Source organism: Salminus brasiliensis, chromosome 3, assembly GCF_030463535.1.
Source record: "Salminus brasiliensis chromosome 3, fSalBra1.hap2, whole genome shotgun sequence".
Lineage (NCBI taxonomy): Eukaryota > Metazoa > Chordata > Actinopteri > Characiformes > Bryconidae > Salminus > Salminus brasiliensis.
Window position 1 is genome coordinate 36,251,268 of NC_132880.1, and position 27,082 is coordinate 36,278,349.

The 27,082-nt window shown below is 41.5% G+C and overlaps 1 protein-coding gene across 2 annotated transcripts in view; it reads left to right on the top strand.

Moving 5' to 3' along the window:
• Positions 1 to 3,923: 3,923 nt before the first annotated feature.
• ripor2 (RHO family interacting cell polarization regulator 2) overlaps positions 3,924 to 27,082 on the top strand; it is a 60,548-nt gene continuing 37,389 nt past the window's right edge. The window contains exon 1 of one of the 2 annotated variants that reach the window (XM_072676020.1): positions 3,924 to 4,202. In XM_072676020.1, coding sequence (XP_072532121.1) covers positions 4,127 to 4,202 — 76 coding nt within the window. In that variant the 5' untranslated portion in view covers positions 3,924 to 4,126. Of the gene's footprint in view, positions 4,203 to 17,096; positions 17,229 to 27,082 lie in introns of those variants that run through there. The other variant, XM_072676021.1, reaches the window with a different exon arrangement.

The following is a 27,082-nucleotide window of genomic DNA, read 5'->3' on the forward strand; positions in this document are numbered from 1 at the left end:
TGTTGTGTATGACTCGATTGTGAAAAATGTCTCTCTGACCTGCAAAGGCAAGCGATTCTGAGATTGCAGTTGGCAATAAATTCATGGATACACTTGGTCACCTAGGAACTTATAAACAGCTCAGAACTGGAGTGTTTGGTGTGTTAGTATGCATATAAGCAGGTTGATGGGCCCTTTACTGGTTTTAGTAGTAATTGCAATAAGCATGACACCATATATAACAGTATAGCCAGTATACATAACACCAGAGATGACATAAAGGTATTAATATGTATTGGTACCTGGCCGGTATCATTGGAAAATGCTTGGTCAGAAGGGCAATAAGAATGAATTTCACCCAATTGCATATTCCAGCCTGCAGTGCCAGTACAGGGTCAGCTATGCTATGGCAGCCCTGGAGCAGAAAGGGTTAAATGTCTTGCTCAAGGGCCCAACAGTAGCAGTTTAGCAATCCAAGCTATGGGATCCACAACCCTGTGATTAATAACTCAATAACTTTGTGTTCTAAAGACTGAGCCACAGTGACAATACTCACATACTATATGTCCAAATGTTTGTGGACACCCTTTCTAATAAATGCATTAAGTTGCATTCATTGCTGTCACACATGTGCAAATGCACACACACAGCTTGTGAAGTTTCTGTAGAGATAAAAACGAACCAATAGAATAATAGTTAATATTAATAATCTGAAGCAGATAAACATGAACCTATTGGCAATAGTTTGATGTGTGTGTGTGGGGGGGGGGCATTGAGCTGTGGAGCAGAGTTGGGGATAAGGTGGGGTGGAGATCATCCAACATCCTAACCTCACTAATACACAGCAATGCTTTCCTAGACAGTAGTCAATTGCTCAATGAAGAAACAATGAATAAGCAAGTGTCCCAATACTTTTGTCCATACAGTGTATATATATTCATATACCATATATGTATTTTATTCTGAGGTCAAGATTTCATTCAGTTTTTTGTTTCTTGTCCTGTCAATCGGTATATTCCAAGTTCGATCCCCAGCAATGCCATTGTTAATGGTGGCCCTGAGTCCAAAACAGCATCATTGGCCTCCCTCTGCCTGGGTGGGTAGGATGACCATCCCTCTCCACTCATCACCTACTTCTGTGCTAACTAATCTGGTTGTTTTTTAGCTGATGTACCAGAGTTGGCAGTCAGCTTTCTTCTCCAAGTGAGTCTAACCGAGCGATTTCCACAAACAAGGCCAATCCAGAGACCCTCAGAACTGAAGGAAACAGGCGATAAAGGTTTCAATTTCAAAATGCTGTTTCGATCGTTTGCTGTAGGTTATCTGTTATCTACAAGTGTGGTTTCTCTTGGCTGCCTTGTGGCTCCTGTTACCCTCTCATCCTCCATTATTCATGCACATCAGCCTCAGTAGCACCTCCCAACTACTACAAGCCAAGGCCAAAAGCCAAGTTGCCACTAACCAGTGTGTGTGTATACCTGCATGAAGTTCCTGTACTTTTCTGTCTAGTCGACTGTGTATAGAATGTTTGTTGCTATTTTACACACATACTAGTGTGGCAACAGTGTTATCAAAGTTTCCCCCCCAAAATGTGACCGCTGTCTAGCTCTATTTTTATTCCCCTATTTGGAGCGTGTTTTACGTGAGTCCTGGGGTGCATAATTGCTGTTATATGGCTGTGGCTGTCTGAACTGGCCCCTCCGCTAATGAGATTGCTGTTAGGTCTATTCCGTCGGGGTTTTTAAGGGAGGTGCACAAAAATTGAAGAGGAATAAAAGCCTGAGTTATATCAAACCACTGCAGCCTAGTTACTATTTCAGCTTGTCTCAATGGATCGCCATACGTCATTGCTCGCTGAATTCACTGAGACACTGACTAATGCCCTCCACCAGCTGGATTGGGCCTGGGTCCGGAGCAAGCTGCCGGAGATAGCACTTTCTGTGTACTGATACTTCATTAAACTTGCAACAGAAGAGGATTTTTGTTTAAATCTCAGCTCTAAATATATTATCATAGGAACTGTATTCCAGGCCTGTTTACACCTTAAGATCTGATCACAGTAATTCAAACAGAGTGTGTTTATACTTGCCATTTTCCAGCATCACTTCTGCGTAGATTTCACATCCCTGGGCCACAACTGAGGCACAATCAAAAGAAGAGAAGGAGAAATGGGTCTCATGTGTGGCAGGAGACCTGTGTACTGTCCTTTATAAGCTAGATATCTTTGCAACGTTCATATTTGTAAGTCAGTGTTCATGTGGCTAAAAATAGTAATAGGAACCATATTGAAAGTTGAGGTTAGAGCGCATGTGATGTTATACTGTGAAAACAGCAAGCTTGCTACATTGCGTTCACACATACATATGCACACACACATCTGATCACAGTGCATGTTTGACTACCTGTAGATAAGGACAACAAGATCGCCATTTACACTCCAATTCGCAAGTGTGGTTACTTTGTGGTTGCGTCTTATGTGACAATGTTTAGATATGGAAAGCATTTTAATGCCAAGTAAACAAGGCTGGAGAATTGGTGGACAAGAATGTGGCCCAGCTGGCGGTGCACAATTCATTATATTGTAATTATGGTTAAAATTTTTGGGGCTTCTCATCTTATCAAACTTAATTGGATGTGAACTGACGGATGCTAATTTTGGACACTGTTGTATTAAATATTGTCATGCATTGTATTTAACGCCCATAGTGACAGAAAAGGCTGTTTCTGTTGATTCAAATTGAAAAATGAACCAAATCTAGATCACAGATCACAGATCACATCCATAGCTGGCTACTTTTGGTCCAGTTTTGGGTCTAAACAGAAATTCTGTTTAGATTTACAAACATTTCACATGGTAGGCTGCATGTTAGCAACCTGAAGCCTAGATTAAAATTTTAAAAGGTTAAAAGGTTTGTGGATAGACAAATCTTACAGGTGCCATAGAATTTATTCAGTATTTTAAATTGTTTTTTAAATTGTTGACTATAGATGGGTGTACTGTTAGCTAGCTAAAGTGATACTAAAACCAATGGACTGGGATTAGCTTTTAGCATAGCACGGTTATCCACTCACTTTACAGACTTTCTCTTCGTCATGTCCTGCTTGTGAGCTCCCTTTCTGCAGGCACTGGCACAAGCAAAACTATGGTCACAAGGCCTGGTTGGCGTAGCCACCTGTTGTCTGATATCTAGAGTCTGTTGGTGATGCTCTGCTCTCCAGTGTTACTGATGCACAATAGTGACAAGCTTTACATATTGAATTTAAATTTGGGGGGCATAAATATAATAAGTCAAGGATGTTACATAACAGTTTGGGGGGGTTGGGATTGGCTTGTTTTACAGCTCTGTTTTTGGTATGCAGAATTTGTTTTTTTAATTAGGAGACAACTTTTAAGTTACCAAACTCTGCTTATTCGACTATGCCAGGGTAAATACACATTTTCATCCTGGAGCACCTTTAAATGTGCTATAGTTGGCAAGCTTTGTCTCATAATGCACTTATCATTGCCATAACTGGCAAAAATCAGAAGTTATCTGGGTTTTGTTCCTGAATTACTGTAATTGTGATAAATGTTTCTGATTTCAGTATTCAGTAAAATTGTATTTGTGATGATTTTCACTTTAGTCGTTATCATGCAGCTTCCAGGACCAGCTATAAAGTGTGTTACCCTGTATCAAGAACTAGGCAAACACAGGTCACCTTAATACCTCTTAAAACCCCTTAACTCCAACATTTTTAGCTTTTTAATAACCAGGCTTTGACACACTCACAGGCCTTCACCCTGCTTTGGACTTCATATGCCACATTTACCATGTTCGCCACACAACAACACACACCCCGCCCACACACACACGTTCAGAGTGTGCGCTTCTCGACTTCTCGCACAACGCTAGCACAGGAGATTATGAAATCATCCTGTTGATGAAAGCTGGCCTGGGTGGTGTGGGCTCTCTCTCTCCATTTCACACACACTCACACTCGCCCTTGTGCAGTGAGCAGAAGCACAGTCACTGCTCAGGCTCCAGCTGACATCCAGCTTCAGAGCGGCCCGAGGAAGAGCATCCAAACGCAGATTCGGTTGCCATTCGTTCAGGAGGGGAAGCAGCTTAACAGAGGGGGGGAAAAAACAGAAAGCTGGGAAGAAGGCATGGCCTTGTGCGACATGACGGAGGATGACCTGTCTGAACTGATGCGCGAGGAGGCGGAGGATGTCTTCTTCGATGGTAGGGGCATACTGGGTCATGGCATTGTGGGTGGGAAGAAAGCGTAAAGGGGTGGGTGGTTTGGGGGACATGGGAACTCTAAGTAAAGAGTATAAGAAGTGGTTTGGACAGGTCTACCTGAGGAGAATGGAACTGATAGGGCTCCACAGCTTGTATGTGATCATTCTGCTTCCTAAAGAAGAACATCTTCTGGTTCCTTCAACATACCTTTCAGTGGATGATTCTTTAAAGAAGCAGTTTTGCAAGTCTGAAGAACCTCAAGATGTTCTAATGGTTATCCAACAACAATACAATACTAAGCCAAGAACCTTTCAGGAACTTTTTCGTTTTAGAGTGTAAAAGGAGCATTTTGTTTTATGTACGAAGGAGCTATTTTGCTGCTGGAAGCCTTGCTTTTCATGTTTGGTCATCTCCAGAATGCAGATTGTGTTGTGTGGGTGTTCTTGTGTAACTCCCAACTGCATAAAACCAAGCAAAGTGCACTGGTGGATGATGTGAGATATTATTATCAGTAGCAAAAGTTCACTTCTTTCTGCTGTAGCCGCAATCAACATGAACCTAAAGGGCATCAAATTATGGGCTTGTTGTTATATTGCCATTCAAAGCCGCACTCCATGCAGTATAGTTCTGACAGTTCTCCACTCAACACCATGGCAATACATGTAGCACTATGTGGAAAAAGAACTTTGCTTTGCTTCCCAAAGCTTTGAATGACCTATTTATCTAGATTAATAAAATGCTAATTTGTCACTCTGTGCATGAGCATGTAGCATGGAAATACAGCCATGAGGCAGATGAGGATGTTTAAATGAGCTACTTATCTGGTCTACACTGCTCAGGATAGAACTCCACACATATTGCTCTACTGGGAGAGATACAGAAATTGTTTGGGTTGCAGACACAATTAGTGTGCCAAATAATTTGCTAAATCACCCACAATTAGGAACAGTGCTGCATGAAATACTGCATCATTTGAACGTGTAATTGTTCTCAGATGAATTTAATACTTCCTACAAGGCCACAAAATGGTACAATGCCAAGAATTACAGGAAGAATTGTGAAATGGGTTTTATCTTCTCAACTCATCACACATAATCATCTAAAACACAACGTATGCCAATCCTGCTGCAGCTGCCTTTAAAACGATTTGGCTCACTGCTAAAGAAATAGTGGAACAACGTCTCTATCGACGCTTCAGTGAACTTTAACTCCAGAATTGCTGTTCTCCAAATGCAATAACTGTCATCATCTGGTGTGGCCACTGTTCACTGAAACTCAATGACCCAACTCTCCATTCAGCCATACAATATGGAAAAGACCCAGTGGAAGAGGGGAGAGAGATGTGTCAGGGAGAGCATAACGATGGTAAACGTGATGTTTTTGTGGACTTCCACAGATCAGCTATAGCTACAGGCCAGACCAGATCAGATTGTTCTTTGCAGAACAAAATTACATAATATGGTCAGAAGTATTGGGACATCTGCTTATTTCTTGTTTCGTCTGAAATCAGGGGTATTTAAAAAACCTTTGTTAGAGCAACTGTCTCTACTGGCCAAGGAAGACTTTACTAGATTTTGGAGCATTGCAGTCCAGAGAACACAGCTCCACTGCTCTACAGCCCAGTTCTGGGGGGCTTTGTACCCCTCTAGCCTATGCCTGACTTTAGGCATGAAGCCAATAGGTTCATCTGCTCCAGAGAGTCCTATTTTCTTGGCCATGCTTCTCTACAGGGACTAGACAAGCCGTGTGTGTGCATTAGCATGTCTGTGTCAGCAATCAGTGCAACTTAAAGTAGCTGAATGCATTCAGTCCAGTCCAAGAAAGGGTCCAGTCCTATAAAAAACAGAGAACCATTGAATACTTATGGTGTTCCATCTGTGCAAATTACAGTCATCATTACAAATTATTAGGCTAAACCAGTTAGTAATTATTAGTCAATTAATTATATTACTTTCAGACATAAATGTGAGCCATAGAATGCTTCTCCATATCTTCAACTGAATTTCGATCATGGTAATATGTTACAGCTACTTTAAGTTGCATCCATTGCTGACACAGATTTGCAAAAGCACACACACACACACACACACACACACACACACACACACACACACACACATATACACAGCCTGTCTAGTCCTTGTAGAGATGCACTGCCCAAAGAACAGGATTTAATGTTACAGATAAACATGAACCTAATGCCAGGTATGAGCTAGAGAGATATAAAGCCCCCCAGCACTGTCACAAGTGGAAATCCATGATGAGGCTTCTTCAGGGCAACAGTAACAGGAAAACTTCCTATCAGCAAGTGGAAGAAACTTTGAGAGGAACCAAGACTCAAAAGGGGAACTTGTCCTCCTGTGGTTGACACCAGATAGCAGAACAACAACAGTGCAAGTTAAGAGAATTATAAATAACAATTTGCAGTTTGCCTCAACTTAGAAGTTACTGAAACAAACATTGCAGGTTCAGTCTATTTGTTAGTAAGACTGTGTAGACCTACATGGTTCCATATTGTATCCCTGGCTTTACACTTTAAATCAGTGAGTCTGATGGTGGCATTTAAGACTCCTCTGCTAGCTAAGAGTTGATCAGCCTGCACAGACATGTAGGTAGGCATAGGTGTATAGTTCACAATCAACTCTGAAGCCTCCTAGGGGACCTAGACTTCCACTCTGGGACACATTTTCTCCCTCTGCTCCAACCTGAGGAACAGGCTTCAGAGACATCCTTATGCTTCTCCAAATAATCAACAGCCTGCCAGGCCTCCCAGTGAACTGAACATACTCTCTCCCTCCCTCTCCCTGCAAACTTTAAGCGTGCAGCCTTCAAAAACTTTTTTCATTAACCTAATTCAATCGTGCCAAGGAAAAAAGGAAAACAGGGAAGCTTTAAGGCAGCTTTATTGTGAGAAAAGTACCCACAATGGAGGCCTTTGACTCCTTTTTGTGGGCACTTCATGAGTTATTCAGAAGGTTTTTTGCACAAGGCTGCCTGTGGTTCCTTGAGGAAAGAGGGAAGCCTGTTCCTTGGTCCAGAGACGACCCTGCCAGAAGGCTTGAAGGGAAACCAACCATCTGGAATGTGAGCTTTGGTTCCCCTGTCGATATTATCAATAAGGACGAGAGGACGTATGTCATAGGGGTCACTTTAGGAGACATACTGAGATAGAAGTGGAGATAGTTTGTGAAATACATTGAATTTACCTGATGTGTCCACTGTTTAGTACAGCTAATGCTCAATTACCTGTCAATTCACACATCATTTTTATTAGACTATAATCTGTAGCAGTGTATTGCCTTGCGGCAGTCGGACTGTAAATCAAACGCTTTTTGCTACACATCTACAAGCTGAAGCATGAATGCTATTGCCTCATTCCTATCCGTCGCTCGCACCACTATAGGTATTTGTGAACTGTGCTAACCTTTGCTGGCAGACTGAGATGTGTCAAACAAGCCATTTATCCTCCTGCTGCAAAACTTACTGGCATAAATATTTATCATCACATCTTCAGCAACTCTGGGACTTATTTCTACGAATTCCCTCACCTGTTCTGCCTCGGGCTATCTAAGCACTTATACTCAGTATAAGGAAGACGTCTCTGTTTATTGTACGACAGTATTACTTGTCAACGCTCCCATGCTGGGTTATTAACGAGGATGACAGTATACCAGAGGTGAGTGGAGGCAGCTGATTAGAGTTCTAGTAGTGCTGGGTGATATGACCTCAAATGAATATCATGATGCATTAAAAAATTTACCTCGATTATCATTAATGAGCAATTATATAAGCTGCTTGAGTTGCTCAATTGGCTTGGGTTTCTAGTTCTCTTCCATATTGCTTCCATGTTGAAGACTGGATGGGCGAAGCACAGTGGGAGTATATGGTAGGTTAGAACATAAACACACACAATGAGGAAAATATAAAATTATGGACATAGGCAAGATGACGCTGATTAGAGGTTCTGAATGTTGGTTTTGATTCATTTTTTATTTATTACCCAGCCCTAGCTGCCACTCTTTTCAGGTGATATATACTAGATCTGATTGGTGTAAAATTGCATCATCTCATTTATTTACTTTATTGTGTAAAGAAGTAAGAAAGGGTAAGAAGAAAGGGTGAAGGAACCAATGTTTTTTACTTAACCATCAATGTCATCACCTGTTAGTTGGTTTTATGGATTTGCCCTTATTGCAAGTTTATATATTACACTTTTAAAAAGCTCTATTAGAACCATAACACCTCAACAAACCAACAGAATGCTTAAATGGTTCTTCAAATGCAAAGAAGACTTGTTGTTTTTTGCTTAGAAAGCACTATACTGTTTATTATTGAATTCAAACAAAATTTAATAAACTTTTAAACCATAAACCTTTAATAACCCAATGACATCGCATGTTCTCATGACAGTAATTTGCCACCAAATATTTGTGTGAAATGACATACATGTGAAATGAGACCACATGAAATACTTCCTGGAAAGAACAGAATCAAATACACAAGTACAAAAAGCGTGAATTTCAGAGTGGGGACTTCCATTGTTTGGCTGAAGGACACAGAAGTTAGAGCAAGGTGTACAAAGGACGAATGTGGATGCGGGTCATCGTTCCAACAGACCTATTGGAAGACTGAGAGACCAGCTGATTAAATGAAAAGTCAAGAGTGCTCCAGCTTGAATAGAATGAAATCCTGCAGCCACACCAGCCCTTTGTGAATACGATTGGACACTCCTGAATTACAGCTATGTGATATAACTACGACTTTCTGTGTGGGAAGAATGGCCTTATCTCCCTCGCCCTCTGTCGTTCAGTGACAATTGCAATTTGCTCATTGCTCGTGTTTACAGCACTGGGTATTTAGTGCCCTCCTCCCCAGTCATGGTGTGTGTACAGGGATGCTGCATGAGCTTAAAGTATGTGCTGGCTGGCTTCACATGTAGCCAAGAATATATGTTAGCATTTACTCTCCCGGGTTGATAGAATAGACAAAGCTGTATGAATTAACATTGACTAAGTTGTGTAATCCCCCAGTTGTCTAGCTGATGATATGAGGATACTGAGGTAGTCCTCCTTCTTCATTATTCCATCCACTTCCAGTTCCACTGACATCAAAATTGCTCCAGAGCATGAAGCTACCACCACCATGCTTAACAGTTGGTTCAGCTTTTTTCAGGCTGAATGACTCACTTTTAGTCTGCCAAACATATATCTGGTCTTCTTAACCATACAACTCAATCTTTGTCTCACATGACCATACAGCTTTCCTCCAGAAGCCTTTCTTGTCCATATTATAAGCTGAAATTCTTAGTCACACTTGAAGATGCTGATTTTGGAGTAGGGGCTTCTTTCTTGGATGGCAAGGTGATACTCCTATGATTGTAGACAGTGACACTGGTGTTCCAGCAGCTTGGCAAACCAATGTCCTCCAAAAATGGCAAAATGGGTACATTACCCAATAACTTACATACACTTGTTTCAGCTGATGATATTGGAATCTGCCATTTTCAGACATACAGTCCTGACTTGTGTACATCTACAGTCTTCTCAATCTTCTAAGACCTACACTAAGATCCTATTGTGCTGTGTGTCGGCCAATCCAATGAGTGCTTTGGATTTTTATTTTTATGTAGGCACAGAGAAGCTACCCGTTGTAGTCAATCATGATCACTAGCAGGAAGAGGCCAAGAGGACTTGGCAAGTTAAAAGACATTTTGGAACTTTCAGCATTACTGAATTGATATAATAGGTGGGTGTACGTATAATTCTAATCCTGTCTTGATTTGGGGTGGGACATGGGCACCCAATTCTTGTTATTTTGAATGAATTTGATGAATATTGTCACATTCTGCCTCAGAAAAAGAACAGAACAGAAATGATTGGAAGCCCAATATTGCCATGGCATTCATGTCCATCATGACTGCATGTAAAAGTCTGGCTGTGTTGAGAGTGCAAAGTCTGTCTGTGTTAATTCTTGGAGGGGAACAATTTCTTCCCCTCTGAACATCCCCTTGCTTATGCATTGAATCACTCTCTAAGGAATCATAACTAATAGAAAGGTCAGAGATTAAGGCCCCTACTGGAGTCCGAGAAAGCACAGATTTCACACTGACTCCCCCTTCAGCTGTGGCCGTGTGCAGAGCATTCCACTAAATCAGCAAAGGAGCATGCAGAAAGCCATATCGGGTTTCACAAACCCATTTATTCTGCTGCTCTTTGTCTAGATCCATCTTGCGTTAGTGTTGAGGGAACTGTATCCTCTCAGGGGTCTGTGCAGAGCTTTGCTGAGCAGGCGTCTGGTTTCATGGCATGGCTGCCTGATCAAGTGACTTATGGTGGTGTGGATGGAAAAGGAGATCCACTGGTGTAGGCAGTAACACCAGTGGTGCTAGCGATGCTATCTGTTAACCCACGGATCAGCACTGGCTCTGAACTAACATAGGCTTAAGCCTCACAATAGGCCGCACAACACGCTCAGTCATCACATTATGTTGTGGCATCCATAGCCAAAGATAAATAATGGGGATGGCCTTGTCTCTGGACAATTAAAGCCCTGTGGCCAGTACAACTGGCCCCTGGTGTCTTCAGACTTCATCACTGTCTGAGACTTTTGTGTGTGTAAGGAACTTCACAAAGCAAATTAGAGCAGATAATCCAGTGCAGCTGCTTCCTTCACTATGCCAGCCAGAGTGTGTCATAATGCTAATGATTTTAGAGTGGTTACCACTGTGTGCTGGAGGACTGCTTATAATCTGCATTGACACAAACAGAGCATAAAGTAGGCTCTACTCGCTAGAAACATTTCTGTAACTGCAAGCGTTAGACTGGTGTCTCTGCACTTTGCTTTCTGTTCTCCTGTCCCGGTTTCACCACCAGCTCCAGACACATGACATGAGTTTGTTCAGGCATATTGTGCATGTGCAGATGATGATGTGTGTGTTTGTGTTTTGGTAAAGAAATACATATGGGATATGCGTGACAGTTTGTAATGCCGGGAGCGGGTCTATGTTCGAAAGGGGCCGGTCACGGCCTGGTCACGCCACGCCACACACTGCTTCAGGCACAGGGAACACACAGCACTGCCTCAGGATTGAAATAAGAAGGTGGAGGAAAGGGAGAGAGGTGGAGAGGGGTAGAGGCTAATTCTGAGACTAGAGTCTGTACAAGACATTGATGGTTGAATCCACGTTATTTAGTCTGCATTATTCATACCAAATTAAGTGCTGTAAATTCATGGCAAGCTCAAGGCTAGCATCATTCCTTTAGACTGTAGCTGCTGTTGTTTCAGTCACCTGGCAAAATATGTTTCAAGTTCAGACCATGCCATCAGTATATACATAGGCAGTTTCTGCTTTGAGCTTAAAGGCCAAATGCCACTTTACTAAATGAATGCAGAAACTTTTGTTATGGAAAAGGAAGTTACAGATGAAAATGTATGTACATACATTCAAGATTTAAGAGTTTATTGTCATACAAGCAGTTACCATGTCACTGTACAATGAAATTCTTACTTTGCAGTTCCTCCATTTACAGACATAATCGTATAAATATCAATATAAAAAGATAGAAGCAGAATAAGTATAATTAAAAAAAAAATATATATATATACATATATATAATATATACACTAAAGTCACTAAAGAGATGCTAAGTAAAAGAATCACACAAAGTAAAGAACGTTAAAGAGTACAGTACAGTATGGATGCATATGCAAAATGTGCAACAATATATATTACTGTACAAAATATAGTGTGGCTATACAGTGTGGCTGGACTCCAACATATCTTTAATCTTCAAGATAATAATTAGCAGTTTGCCCCTCCTACTGCAGTAACAGCTTCCTCTTATGGGAAGACTTTACACTAGATGTTGGAACATTGCTGTGAGTTGCAATCAATGCAGTGATTGCATTCAGGTCCATCACTCCAGAGATCAGAGTTCCAGTGTTCCACAGCCCAATTCTGGGGGGCTTTATACCCATCTAGCCAACTCTTGGCATTGAGTATGAAGCCATTAGGCAGCCACCTTGACAAGGGACAGAGGTCAGTGGTCTTGTGAAGTCCATTCATTGTGATGGCACATGAGGTAACTACTTCCTATTATTCTGGGTGGTACTAATTAATGTTATGGCTAATGGGTGTATATGTGATATAAGAAATATGACATATATTAGATACATTGTTGGTAGTTATGGCAGCCACAGGAGACTGCAGGTTCAATCCCTAATAATGCCACAGCCAGCTAGGATGACCCTCCCTTTCTTTCCTTCACTCAGCATGATGCTAGCTAGATAGTGCAGGTAATAACAGAATATATATACAATATTTTTATACATACATATGTGTCTATAAAAGATGCTTACACTTATATTATAATATGCTGTGTAGCGTTCCCTTGCATCACCCAAGGGAGCCACGATTAGTGCATGTGGTCCATGGGGACTGCGTGGCACTTTTGTGTGAAAGCGTTGTGACAGAGGTAACCATTGACCTACTTTGGTCCTGACGAGCTGTGCTTTCCACAAACACGAGCCAGCGCTTATTTTCTAAAAAGAAACAATGTGGAGGTCAAAGGCAGGCATGCCGTTGACAGATGAGCAGAGCTGCTTCCTCACTGGCTGTGAAGCCTTCGGGTATGAAAGAAAACAAACCATAGATTCATTTTCAGGGTTGGTGATAGAAAACCTAATCCTCTCACCAACTGACCAACGGACCAGCTTCACGTCTTCTTTCACTTTTACTGTTGTCAACCACACATCAACACTGGCCCTACACTTACACACAGAGCTCATTCCACACATATGAACTCAGTGTGAACACCTGGTAGGCCGCGCGCAGGCAGCTGCGTGAGGTGGGCGGCCCACACTGCTACCTGCAGCTCAGTCTGTCATTAAGACCAAAGACAGGAGATGTGCTTTAGGGCATGACAGCCTATAATCTAACCGAGCCTGACTAACTCTCTAAATGTGCTGCCAGAGAAAATATACACGTTGTTTGGAGCAGGCATGATTTCATACGGTTTCAGATGTCTCATTATGAAATTTGTGTCATAGGATTTATGTTTATGCCCAGGCTAGCCATTTCACATAGTTCCAGGCAAGAAATTGTGGTTTTACACTTGTCTTTTATCCCTTAATACCGCATTACATGATCTGTTTATGTATCGCTGAATACTCATAGGGGCACTGGGTTCAGATGATAGGGTTTAATTGAAAATCATGTAGATTGCAGTGAAACTGTCATCCATTCTAAAGCCCAGGTGAGGTAAAAGTCTGAGGAGACATGTTGGATGAATTCCTGCTGAACCCTTTTAACCAAATGCCTTGTGTTTGAAGCTGTTATTAAGGCAAAGGGTGGCTATTTTGTGGAATCCCAGTCTTAGAGACAATCGTGTGTTTTCTCCAACTCATACTTTGATATTACTAATTCTGTGTTTTGTATATTGTGAGGGGTTTTCGTTTTCAAGTACTTCAAGGAATGTACACAACATGTGGCGTCAAGAAACCTTTTTTCATCCAGCTTGAACCCTGCACAAATACCAAAGTACCAGTAGGAGGCCTTACCATGGTACACTGTAAAATATGCCAGATGACTGTATCAGAGCATCTTTTTGTGAGTTTTTAATAGGTCTTACACCTTACCAACTCACACCCACCCACACATACATCACCTCCACCACCCACACACACACACTGATATTGTCGCAGTCATTCACAGCTGTTCCCACCCATTGACTGTGTGACGTTCTCTGAGCAGAACTCATAGTGGAAGTAAACACAAGTGGTTTAGGTCAAGAGGTGCTGGGTATTGGCTAACACATTGGGCCGAGGTGAGCATTCATATAGGTGTGGTGTCTCCACATCTATCTATAGGATGATGGGGCATTGTAAGGTGGAGTAACTGTGTGTGCAGATGGACCCCAAACATAAGAGGCCAAGAAAATGGCTTGTGGTATGTGAGGTGTGACATGTAAATAACTATATGCATATACACCAATCAGCCATAACATTAAAACCAGGTGACGTCAATAACACTGATAATCTTAAATAAAGTGGCATCTGTCAAGGGGTAGGATATACTTATTAGGCAGCAAGTGAACAGTCAGTTCTTGAATTTGATGTGTTGGAAGCAGGAAAATGGGCAAACATAAAGAATAAAGGATCTGGGCCACTTTGACAAGGGGTCCAAAGAAGAGGTCCAAGAAAGGTTTACCCGGTGAACCAGTGTCAGTGGGCGTCTGAGGCTCACTGATGCGATCCATGAACTTACAGAACCTAAAGAAGGATCTGCTGCTTACATTGTAATGCCAGATACCACAGGTCATCTTCAGAGGTCTTCTGGAGTCCATGCCTGAATGAGTCAGAACTGTTTTGGCAGCACTTTCACAATATTAGGCAGGTGGTTTTAATGTTGGGACTGATGCTAAGAAATCACATACTGTTTAATGCACATATATTTTGCATTTGAGAAATATGATGTGAATATTATGTATGTGTGTGTGTGTGTGTGTGTGAGTAAGTAAGTGATAGCACAAATGAACCCATCTTCATTTGGAACGTCGGCCTTAAGATACCGCATATAATTACACATTTTGGATATTTTGGATATGAGGAAATACACGTCAATATATGTGCACGTGAAACCACCACCACCCACCATGCTAATCCCTCTATGAGTCAGTCATCTCCATTCAGCTGTAGAGGGACAGTCTCAGTGTGAATTTGTCAGAATAGAGTCAAATTTAGCCCCTTTCATATCTGTGCCTCACTGGTTCAGGCCTATTTCTGAAGATCACAAGCAAGTAAGACTTCTTCTTTTGTCTTGGATTAAAGCACCTAATCAGAGACTAGTTTCAGGGGTCCAGTGTGGCTACTGAGCTCTGGTGTTCTTCAGGGCTCTTTTAAGCCTGATTGCTGTTTGCGTGGAGCTCCGGTAAATATAGCTGCTGGTCGGAGGCTGCCGGTGACAGCCATAATTACAGGATGAGCTTCAGAGCAGCTGAGAGAGGAGGCGTGTGGAGGTGTCTGTGCTGTACTGCCCAAGGCTGCCTACATGGATTCGTTCAGCCTTGTGAACTGATGTACGATCAGAAGGCATACTTTTGTTCTCAGGTCAGCTTTAACCACAATGAGGTCACCAGTTGGAGCGAGCCGGAGTTACAGCCTCGGTTAGTTGGAGAGAGTGGGGTTAGGTGGAACAGAACACCCAGGTGCTCAAAGTTTAATGCACTTGCACTGATTTCACCTTGAAGTGAAGTGCCTTTGATGTAGGTTAATTCTCCTGCAGCAGAGACTTTGACTCAGCTGTGTGTGTAGACTATGTGGCTGTGTGTGAGCAAAAGTGCAAGAGAAAGAGAACAATATACTATATTACTAATTCTCTTCATCTTCCTAATGTCCCAGTCCCTATACACTAGACATATACATATGTCCCATCAACTCTATGTAAATGTCCCTACATTTAACAGAAATTCTGATTGCCTTTACAAACTGTGCAACAGAATGCATTTTATTCCATATTTGAACTTGTTCTTTGGTGTAGGTTTAGGTGAACAACGCTCAGATGCAGTTTTACAACCCTTATTTTTCCTCAGAATGAAACACGCTGATATTCCCTTTACAGTGCGCTTATGGGAAGAAATTATAAGCTCTGCTTTCTTGGCTGGTTTACATCACTCTGCCGGCCTACAGGAGCCTAGCATGACCTACCATAGTCTTTAACACAGAAACAAAAACGTTTGTCTTACCAAGTTATCTTGCTGTCCACTCTGGGATCTCTCAGTGTCCAGTCAGCATTTGTAGTTGGGCCTGGTAGGGTTAGCTTCTAACCTAGCACCCAGCTAGCACCTGCCTTCATCATCAGCTTCCATTAGTGGCTTCCTATTCATTTGCATGTGGCTCTCTCTACCCAGCCTTCGCACTAATACCTGCAGTGGCTTTTGGTCCGATCAGGCCTCATCAGAGCGGTGCTTCACCGATGCCTAGCTTCAGGTTTAGCCTATTTCTCCAGAGATAGCCATTAAGTTTTACCTTTCGCTACTGGGCTGGGTGCATATCAATTTTGGAGGCATAAAGAAAGTGCTGAGATTGTTACACAGCAGTTTTGGGATATTTTGGAATTGGCCCATTTTGCAGCTTGAAGTTTGGTCATCTGAATTGATTGCAGTTTATCTTTATACCATTTGACTTTACTTGACTTGATTTGTACCATTACAGGTTATTTTCATTATTGCTTGTCTAATGCCAATAAGGATTTGGTGTGTATCACCTCATTTACAGACCCATCCATAAAACAAACTCACATTTCATTTAATTATAAAACATTGAAGAATTGTTCCCTCTTGAACAAGCTTCGCTGTGAGTCACGGGTTTAATGAAATTACAGATTTACAGCACTGGAGTCTAAATGTGCTCTGAACAACTGCCCCTGTTGTCCCCGTGTTAAGGCTGGTCAGGGGTAGGTAACATGCATTCTTTTCCGCTCGTGAGCGAGGTTCCGTGTAGCCTTCGGGCACACTGGGCTATTTTTGGTGCCCACAGTGCTGGTGCAGCCTTTGTGACAGGCTAGCTGCATGAACACCCCATAACAGCTGAGTAAATACCACAGTAACACGGAGCTCTGCTACAGCTACTAGCCACGAATTGCAGCGAATTACAGTCCGCTATAAGACAGGTGAACCCGACTGAAGCAGCAGTAGCAGTAGTAGTAGCAGCAGCAGCAGCAGTAGCAGTTTGGGTTTAGGGTGAATATTTATAAGAGGGCAGCTATAGACTCCGCCCACTTTGGACATCCTGGTCGCTCATTGGCCGTCAGGGGTACGGGGGCGTGGCCCACTTCAAACCTACACGAGAAGGCACGAGTTTGGCTGCTATGCTATCATTCACTCGCTGCTGTAGCGTGTAGAGTGCCGTCGAGACTCAACGCTGCGAGTGTATTGATGAGGCACCTCGGCGGGTTTGGTCGAATGGATCAGGGACAGTTCGAGTAAACGGGATTTACTTGGACTAAGTTGTTTTCTCTTTGCAGCAGCGGTGAGTAGACGTGTTTAAAGCTCTCGCGCTTTCGTTTTTTTGGATGTTTTTTTGGCTTTTAGATCATTTTTCTCCTTCCAGTCAGAAGAGACGCGACGAAGTAGCTGCTATTATTCGTGGTATTTGTGGCAGTTGTTAGTGCGAGGTCGTGGGAAATCTGTCAGAGACCAGACAAGCTGTTTTTACCCTTTTAATTATTATTATTATTATTATTATTATTATTATTATTACTTTATTTTGCTCGGTTTTTTTGGGTCAGTCAGTTTGCTCACCCAGGTTCTCTTCTGTCCTCCATCCTTCATCCGGTCCCTCTCTGAAGGGCTCTCACTGTCAGAAGCGCGTGCAGTGCTCTTCTACCACACGTTGGTGGTATTTCGCCTCTTTACGAACTCTGCTCTGGCTGTGTATGGATACACAATAAACATTAAATCGTGAGCACTATAAAAAAAAAGTGCATACCAAGATAAAAAAGATGCAAACCCCCAAGACGACCTTAGAAACAACACCTGGGCTGTTTCTACGCTGTTTAACGTAGCTACTGCTGGCTGAGTTGTGCCCAAGTAGTAAAGTGAGACAGTGTGGTGAAGACGCGTAAAGCCAGCAGTAAGCAGCTTTCACTGCTGTGCAGTTATGAATTAGCTAAGTTCTCTGCTGGCTGAAGGGAGGAACACTGAGGAGGGGTTATTTAGTATCTGACACACCAGGACAGTCAGCTTTTGTGGTCCACTGAAGTGCTACAGTACAAACATTAGAATATAGAGATTATACACAGTACAGTGTACAGTACACAACAGGGACGGATGCCTGGATTAACATCATACAGCATATTCATTAGGTGTCAAAGCCTGAAGAGGGATTTAAGAAATCTGAGTGTTTCAGAGTATTCAGATCAGAGGTTGAAAGTCTAAAATCAGACACATCTCAGAATCCAGAGCAGTGGCGGAGCACACTGAGGAGGACTGCTCTTGTGTTAGCAGTTTCAGAGGTCTGAGTGCTTTGTGTAATGACTAAAGTAATTACAGTGCTTCTGTATATCCTGCTGTATTCGGGTTATTGCTGTTCACAAACTGAAGTTGTGGTTGGAAGGGAAAATGGATCTCAAAGCTCTTGTATCTTAAGAGCTGCCTGACGATGTGCTTTCCTGGATATGGGTAAATAAATGCTGGTGATTAGTGAGGTTTAGTTCAGGAGGGTATTTGATGGTAAGTGTTGGGACACTGGGGTATGGGAGGCCTTGGTAAGGCCTAAAGCTGTGAACATGCCCCCTACCACAGACATAATCCCATCTAAATGCTTGTTATTGTGATGCACAGTATGCTTTTCTAAGCATATAGAGGATATTGTTTTGCTTAATAAACACTGATCAACTGCAGCTTTCATTACAACCAGTGTAATTAGACTGGTTTCATTTGATGAAGTGCTGCAGATCTTTAATAAACGTCACTGTACTTAGTATGAGAGAGTATCTGAATAGTAGTTTTTAAGATTCTGTCGCTACTGATGTATTTAGGCTGTGATTACATGTATCGTGATAAATATTGTGTAGTAGTATTTTTAACATATCGCCCAGCCCTAATCCCATCCCTCTCTGTTTCAGTTTCTTTCCTCCTGTTTTTGGTGTCAGACTCGTCTGCTGTCTCCCACACTGGCTTTTGATTTAGCTGTCTCCTGCCTCGTCCACTTTGTCTGGCACGCTCACCAATGTCATGTAACTCGCATTAAAAGAAATGTTGTTAGCTGTTCTCTGTTTGTGATTTCTGAGCAAAGATTCAGAGCTTAATCAGTCTGATGAAGATCTGCTGAGGCAGTGGGCAGGAATGAATGGAGTCAGGCGGCGATTTTGTTTGTTGTTTCAGTGCAGGACTGCTCTTGGTACAATGGGCCATTCTGGGTGCTGACATCATTCTGTAGGCTCTTGATAAGAGTTAAACCAGTCGTTGAGGTGGTGAATCACTGGGTCATAAGGTAAATGCGTATAGGCCTAGCGTACTTTCCGTTAGGCTGACATTTCTTTCACTTTCGCTAATTGATTATGGCCTGTGTTCCTATTACCTTTAAAAAAAAAAAAAACCTAGATGGTTCACATTTGTGTGTGTGTTAATGATGCATATCTGTCTTTGGTGTGAACACGCCTTCACCTAGAAACGACCCACATTTGCACAAGCAAGTCAATAGCATTGTGGGAATCAACCACTTGGTTTGTAAACAATGCAGCCTTTACTAGATTTTAAATTGCGTCCTGTTGCCACGGTAACACAGATTCTGAATCCGACTGTTCTCGTTATGCATAGCAACAAATGACATATCAGATTTAAAAACACATATGCTTAGATCTTGTCTGAAAAGATCAGGTTTGCGTGTCCACACAACTCTGGAAACACAAGGCCAAAAAAATCAGATTTGTGTCACCAGATTAATTCTTGGATCCACTGCAGTTTGGTTTTGAAAACTTCTACATTGATACGTAGACATTTTATATAGGCTTGTGTAGGGCTGGGTAATTAGTAGATCATTCATCAAAACTAATATCAGAACCTCTGATCAATGCAATCTTGCCCATGTCAATTATTTAGATACTACCCCCACTGTGTTCATTTTCACCAGATTACTGTAGATGTCAGTGATCCAGCATGTAATCGTATTAATAATGCAATCTGTGTATCCCTGATTGAAGTAAAATAAGCAATATTGGGTAGATATAATATGCCTCTGGTAGATATTTCATGGAAAATGGGAACCCTGCAAAATTTATTTTTGTATCAAGCAAGTTGAAGCAGGATGTCTCTGATTTCATTTTCCTTACATGATCTTGTACATTTGACCATTGGAAGTGCACACTTTGCGATATTAATGCTGAAACGATGTATTGTGCAGCCCTACACTATACCACAACACCACAGGTCAGCCAGATGCTGTATTTGTATTTTAAACTGTAATTATTGACTCTCTCACTTATCTTAGCAATCTGAAGATTCTCCGGAAGGCACACTATCAGCACTCAGAGTGGTGCCTTGCATAAGCGACACTGTGTGTTCTTTTTTTGGGAAAAAGGGCAACAGTGTTGTGTATTTCTGAAACCAAAAAGATTCAGCTTTTTTTTAAGCCTATAGATGGATCAAGTAACTGTATGTAGACTCAGATTCAGCCACTGCTGCTTGTGAAGATGTAAACAAAAAATCAAAATGCACAAAGAACTAAAAAACAAAAATCATACGGTGCCTAGAGATTTCCAGACATTCAGAGACATAGTTCAAGAGAGCCTTCACCATTCTGAGCTTTCTTCTGGTAGCTGTGTCTTAAGTTTTGATAGCTGATAGTCTTTGAGCTAGGTGTGTCTCACTCATGGTGGCCTGCAATGTTCTTGCACTACAGACCCTCATCCTTCACTGATCCAGCCATGTGGGCCTGTCCATTGTTCCACATCCAAACTATCGCCCACACTCAGTCACAGTCAGTCATCGTGAAGGGGTTTTCTCCATTTTTCCAGCTCTGCACAGCTGTATCTTGTGTCCTTTTAAAGTGGGGAGTGGGAGAGTGATTTATGACTTAGCCTTGTCGGGGCTATCTGTGCTTAAGCTGCCTCTGTGGCTCTGCTGCACTTGTCTGGACAAATCCCAGTCAGAGAGCCTGGTCCTGAGGGTCTGAGGAGGGGTATTTCAGAAGAGATGGAGACGGGGGGAGGAGTGTGGGAGGTGGGGAAGATAGATATCTGGGATTCCTGGAAGAGAGGAAAAAGGATGAAAGGAATCCTCAAGACTTTTTATCTTAGGTGTCCTGTTGTCATGTCTGGCAGATGTTGGGTGGTGTGTTGAGCATTACAGCCAGAAAAGCTTAATTAACTTATCTCCGTGAACGGCAGGTCAAAGGAGAGCTATGGTGTTCTTGTAGTGTCGGATATGGCTTCAGCTGGGGTTTCTTCAGCTTGTTTGAGCTAATCTTACAGTGTTTTATGCTGTGCTGTTATGCTTTTTGGATCACTTTTGCATGTCTGCTTTGTGAATGATGAATTGTGAACCATTAACATGATTTATAAAAGCCTGTGTAGGCTGACCTGAGAAGACCTCCAAGGACAGCATGTGCACTGCCACTACAGCTGAGATTACAATTATCTTTTCATTTCATTATAAACACATTGTCCTAGGGGTGGACGATACAATATTTTTTCTTGTATCATGATATTCATATTACACGATACATAACTACATATTTAGAGTGAGATCAAATGCACTAGTAGAGCCAGATTTTACAGATCAGAACTCTTGGTATGAGGATTTTTATTTTTATCTCCAAAATAGAAAAATTGTTAACTTAAAAAAAATAGGTTATTCCAAGCAGTTGTAGAGCTTTCCTATTGGTCTATTCATTCAGAATGAATTACACCATGTACAGAGCAGCTACAGGGTTCAAACGGACAAAAATAGAGATACATGTTTTTCATTGGACAGCAAGGTTTTGCAGCACTGCATCAAAATAAACAACACTAATTAAGCTCTGTATAATGAAGTAGTTGCTTGATGGTTGCATGTACTGAAGATGCACATGAGAATAATATATTCATCACAAAAACAACAAAATGACGACTTAATAATGGCTGCCTCTACATGGCCATATTATATTTTTAGTATCTGTTTGGGAATTGTTTGGAATGTTTCCTCAAACAAGAGCTGAATGATTTGGGGACAATAGGGCTGAACGATTCTGCACAATATTGTCATTGCGATTCACATAGTGATATTTTTTTAATGACCTAAATTCCAAGCCTATATTAGTGGTTCACATATTTATCAAATAATTATGAACTTTTTTCTACATGAAAAGATCCTCAGGGTTCACTGATGAATTGCAGTTATTGTTTTATTTGTAAACATTAAAAGCCAACAACGAACAACAAGATAATTTATCTTATTTATCACATAAACTGAGGATGTGTCTTTATGAACTTTTCTCATGTGGCGCAATTCTTTGGAACGTCTGTGTCACAGAGGTTTGCCCGGCTGTCAAGTTAGGAATTCGCAATTGTGGTGGGGGGTTTGTGGCTGGACTGTTTTGACATGCACTCATCATATAGATGTCCGTAATGCTTCTTCATATGTTGATAGAGATTTGTGGTGTTGGCTTGTGAGGTTAGCACCAATGTGCCTCACTTACTTGCTCAGATGAAGCACTCATCTTTTCCCTGACATCTAGTGTCAAGCTGCTTGCTGATTAACAGCTGTGCTTCTTTGTCACGCTCAACATATGCATGATTGGCAGCTTCTGATTGGTCATCAGCAGGAAGATGACGTCTATTTGTATTGTATTTATTTTTTCTTTTCTTTCCCCCTCTTGTAACACTTGCAGGTCATTGGCATTTATTCCATCCATTGCATCTATTGTGATTTAAAAAAAATCAGCCCTAGGCGTATCACAAAATCTTTTTGTGAATTTTCTGATCAATATTATGACTTTATAACTTTATATACTGTATAATTATACTGCTCTTCACATATCCCAGCTAAGAAAGCTGGTGATTACAGTACTGGGTTATTGATCACAGGGTTGTGTGTTTGACACCCACAAATTGTGCTGATCTGTGTTTGTTACATTTTGGCTAATGAAACCATGCTGGCAAATTCACAAAGTGTTCAATATATGGAAAGCAGGCGTCAGACTGTGTCTAGGGTCAGGCCCTAAAAGAAAATGAGAGTGGGCTCTCTCCCCAGACCCTCTGCCAGAGCAAACACTGGACATTTATATAGTTGTATGAAAAAAAGGATTTTATTGTAAATCAGTGGAAGAAATATGATATAAGGGGTTAATCATGCACCAAAACAACAAACAAAACAACTATATCAACACACAACTAACTAAACCTGAAACGATAGAAACCAAAATCCACAAAACTAACCCGCTAAAAACAGAAGCAAAGGTAGCTAAAACAGAAACTCACCCCCTACTCACACCCCTAAAGATATGTGTTTAGTAAAATATAACAAAGCTAGCAAACAGACTAACAGAGTGGAGTGCCAGGTCTGTCCGAGCAGAACGTTCTTTCAGGTCATCAAAGCAGAGGAGCCCTGAACATCTTTGTCTGGGTCAAGCTTCTTCCGGCTGTTCTATAAAGAGCTAATCGCACTACTGTGCACTGGCAAAACAAGAGAATACACACAGCAACCGAACACAAACAAAGGAATACTACAACCAGGGATTGTGAAAGGCAGCAGGGTCAGAAAATAGGGTCTACCATGCTCAAGGGCATTCAATCAATAACCCTGTGCTTTAACCACCAACCCACCATTGCCCAATACGCACCATATCAGTTTGATATCTCAAGATGATCAGCATGTCCATCATGTCCATATTCTGGCTTAAGGGCAAGATGCTAAATGTGGCATGCTAACCTACAAGTTTGTAAGCACTGGGTTATTGGGTTAAATTTCCCCACGTAAGTCAGTTAAGTTGTTAAGTCAGTGTTGAATAATGTGGGATACTGTGGTGATCAGAGGGGTGCTGTTAAGACCAAGGCTATCCTCTATTCCCCTTTCACACTGGCAGATGATCTCTGTTTACAGCAGTGCTGCTCGGTAGGGGGTTGCCCCATAATCCTTCTGGTTAATGGTCTGTATAAATGTAGTGGTGGAGTGAACACCCTTCTAGTGTCCCCCCCCCACACCTTTATCCCCCCACTGCTGCATGCAGAGACCCTCAGTACAGCATTATAGTGCCTTATCTCTCAGACATAAGCTGAAAAGCTGGGTGTTTATTTTTTTTCCCCATCTGTGCTTTAACAGTGGTGAACAGCTGTTCATGAGAATGATTGGTTCATTGAACGTCTGTTTGAAACCCCATTGGCTGAAAGCTGCGATGATGTCAAGCCCAATATTCTCCTTTATGTGAGCGATGAATTTTCCATCAACATTTGACTGTTGCTATGAATAAGCTGCTTTTGAGGGCACTGTTGCCATGATGGCATTTGAGGAAACATGGTGCTGTGTCCCTTCAGGGGGACATGACAGACAGATGTAGTAAAACAGCTGGAGATGGACGGGGGAGTGCTTTGAAATCTATAGGCCAGAGGCAATGCAAAGAACAAGGGGAGACTGGGCCACCTACTACATACTTTGAGTTGTTAAATGACCTGAAATAGAAAGCAGCACATTATACTTGCCTCATTTGAACTTGTTTTCTATTATTTTTATATATATATATATATATATATATATATATATATATATATATATATATATATATATATATTTTTTTTTTTTTTTATAAGTATAACAAATTTTTTAAAAGGTATTCAGGGTTGCAATGTAACAAAGCACTGATAATGCATATTCAAAATACATAAATCAAGGATCTGTGTTCGGTTCACATTACAATTTGGAAACGGCAGTATTTAGAATATAGTTAGGTTTTACATTTCAGGAGGATACTTTTACCCAACAAATGAAAACAAACTTCTGTGATTATTAAAAAGTGAGTGCACACGTGCAGCAAATGTGCCTGTTAGAGGAACTCTGCAAATGCTGTTCTAAATGCCAGTGCTAAAGCATGAGTAGACTGATAAATCAATGTGAGGACTGGTTGTTTATCTCTGTGTTACCAGGCTCTTTTAGGGGATGACCGATGTGATAATCTTCTCAGCAGTGGACATGTTCACAAGTGATAAACATAATATACTTGAACTGGATGTGTGTGTGTGTATGTATGTATGTATGTATGTATGTATGTATGTGTGTTATATATTTGTAGGAACCGCAGTGGACTGAAAAACTCAAATGACAGGAATTTTAATTTACTTACTTAAAATGTTAACATATAATAATAATATTAATAATAATAATTATCTGAATAATACAACAGCCTATGAAATTGTCCCCATGTGCCTTATTTTTTTTAATGCATTTGCTAACTAATAATAAAGATAATAAGGATGAACAACCTGTTCAGAAATTCACTTTTTTATAAAAGATGTCTGAGATTTGATGGAGTTTAGATATGAACTGTGTACACGTGGATGGATTTACTGGGTTAATTTTGGTATATTTATTGTTCAGTTGACTGACAACATCAGTTACAAAAGTGGAAAAACCTAAAGGGTAGCTGGACCGTTTGAATCTAATTTGCATGCACACTCCATTGGTACAGTTTTTAAATGCTGGTGGATTTGTCTCATTTCTGGGACAGATGCACAAGTTATGTCCAGCTGAGTAATTGGACCAGATCAGAATGCAGTTAAGCATCTTTCCTTCATTTTCGCCCCCACACACACATGCATACACATCCCCACGCTGCTTAAACTCATCTGTGGCTCAGCTGCCGAATCACACTAGGGCCTTACCTGCCTTCTTTCCTCATATGTGAACTGCCAGGTTGGGTCCCTGCCTGCATAATTAATGCTGTTAATTTCCTTCACTTCAAAGCAGAAAGCATTGCTCCAGCGTGAGCCATAAAGGGGGCTTATGTATGTGGCATGGTTCAGGTGGTTCAGCGCTGAGTGAACGGAGGGTATTAACACAGCTCTGAATCCAGTCAAGCCCAATTCGAGTCAAACTGGGTTCACTGGCTCTACAAATAATCATTTGCATTGCGAGCCTGCTCAAATATGGAAATGCAGATCAGTGCTGAGCTGAAAAACTGTGCCGAGGATTTGAGGACAACTGTTCCTCGCAGCGTTTTAGCTTCAGCAGTGGGCATTTAGGGGCTGAAGTAGCTTCACTTTTCTTATCATCTTTTTTTTCTCTTTCCTTCTGTAGCCATGAATCTAGTTTTTGTCACTGAATCAGCTGACACTGAATTATCCTTCATAAGAAGGTGGTTGTCATACTTATTTATTTATTTTTTTTCCTTTTTACATTGAACAAGAAGGTAAAGGAGAGCGTCTGACCCCAAGCTAACACTCTCTAGAACAATAAGCATGAATATAATTCATGAATACAACTTCCTTTGTAAAGCCTCAGTGGCTGCAGGCCTTTCCATCTCATTACTGCCATTAACGTGGGTGGGGCTTTTGGAGGTGTATGTGTGTGTGTTTGTGTGTGTGTATAGTTAGGGTGCTGTGTTCACATGGCCTCAGCAACAGCGATCACTCTGTGTTTTCCCACTGCCTCATGCTCCATACTGCAGGCAGGAATGTCAACCCCCCACACACAGGCCGCTCTTTCCAGTGTGTTCTAAAAATATTGGTCTTCCACATAATGCTCATTGCCAAGCCAGCAGCTACGTGTTTCAAACGTCATCTCTGGTCTCTGTCACATATGGAGCTGTGCCCTACTTTAAACCCACCATCCTCCAGCAGTTTTCTCACAGATTCCAGTTTTTCATTTGGGGAAAAAAAAAACAGAGAGAGGGACAATTCAGCAACTGCAGCCAAAACCGTATGTCTGATGATCATATTTGTCTTATCCGCTTCCTCCTGGTCAGGGTCTCTGTGGTTCCGGAGCCTAAACAGAATCATTGGGTGCAGGACGGAAATTTGTCATTCCACTATATTCAATTATAAAGTGGAACGTACCAGGTGATGATTAACTGACTCCTAGCAGTTACAGCCTTCAGTGATGGTAAGACATATTAATCGCCAGTTCACAGTTCTTCAGTTATTGATTCATTTCATGCAAATCGAAGCAAGATGCTAGTATTTCTGCACATGAACATAGTTACGCTGGGTCAACGGAAGAGGTGAGATTCTTTTCTGAAAATGCAGCTGTCATGCTCCGCTGGTTGGTTGAATGCGGGTGCTGCAGGCAGGTTTCATGGCTGAACAAAAAGCTGTCTTTATGGCTCGGTGTACATTTTAGGATGTCCTCGGACTGCAGTGCCAGGTTTCAGATGTCAGAACAGTTTCAGTTCTCTGGAAAAACACATGAAATCAC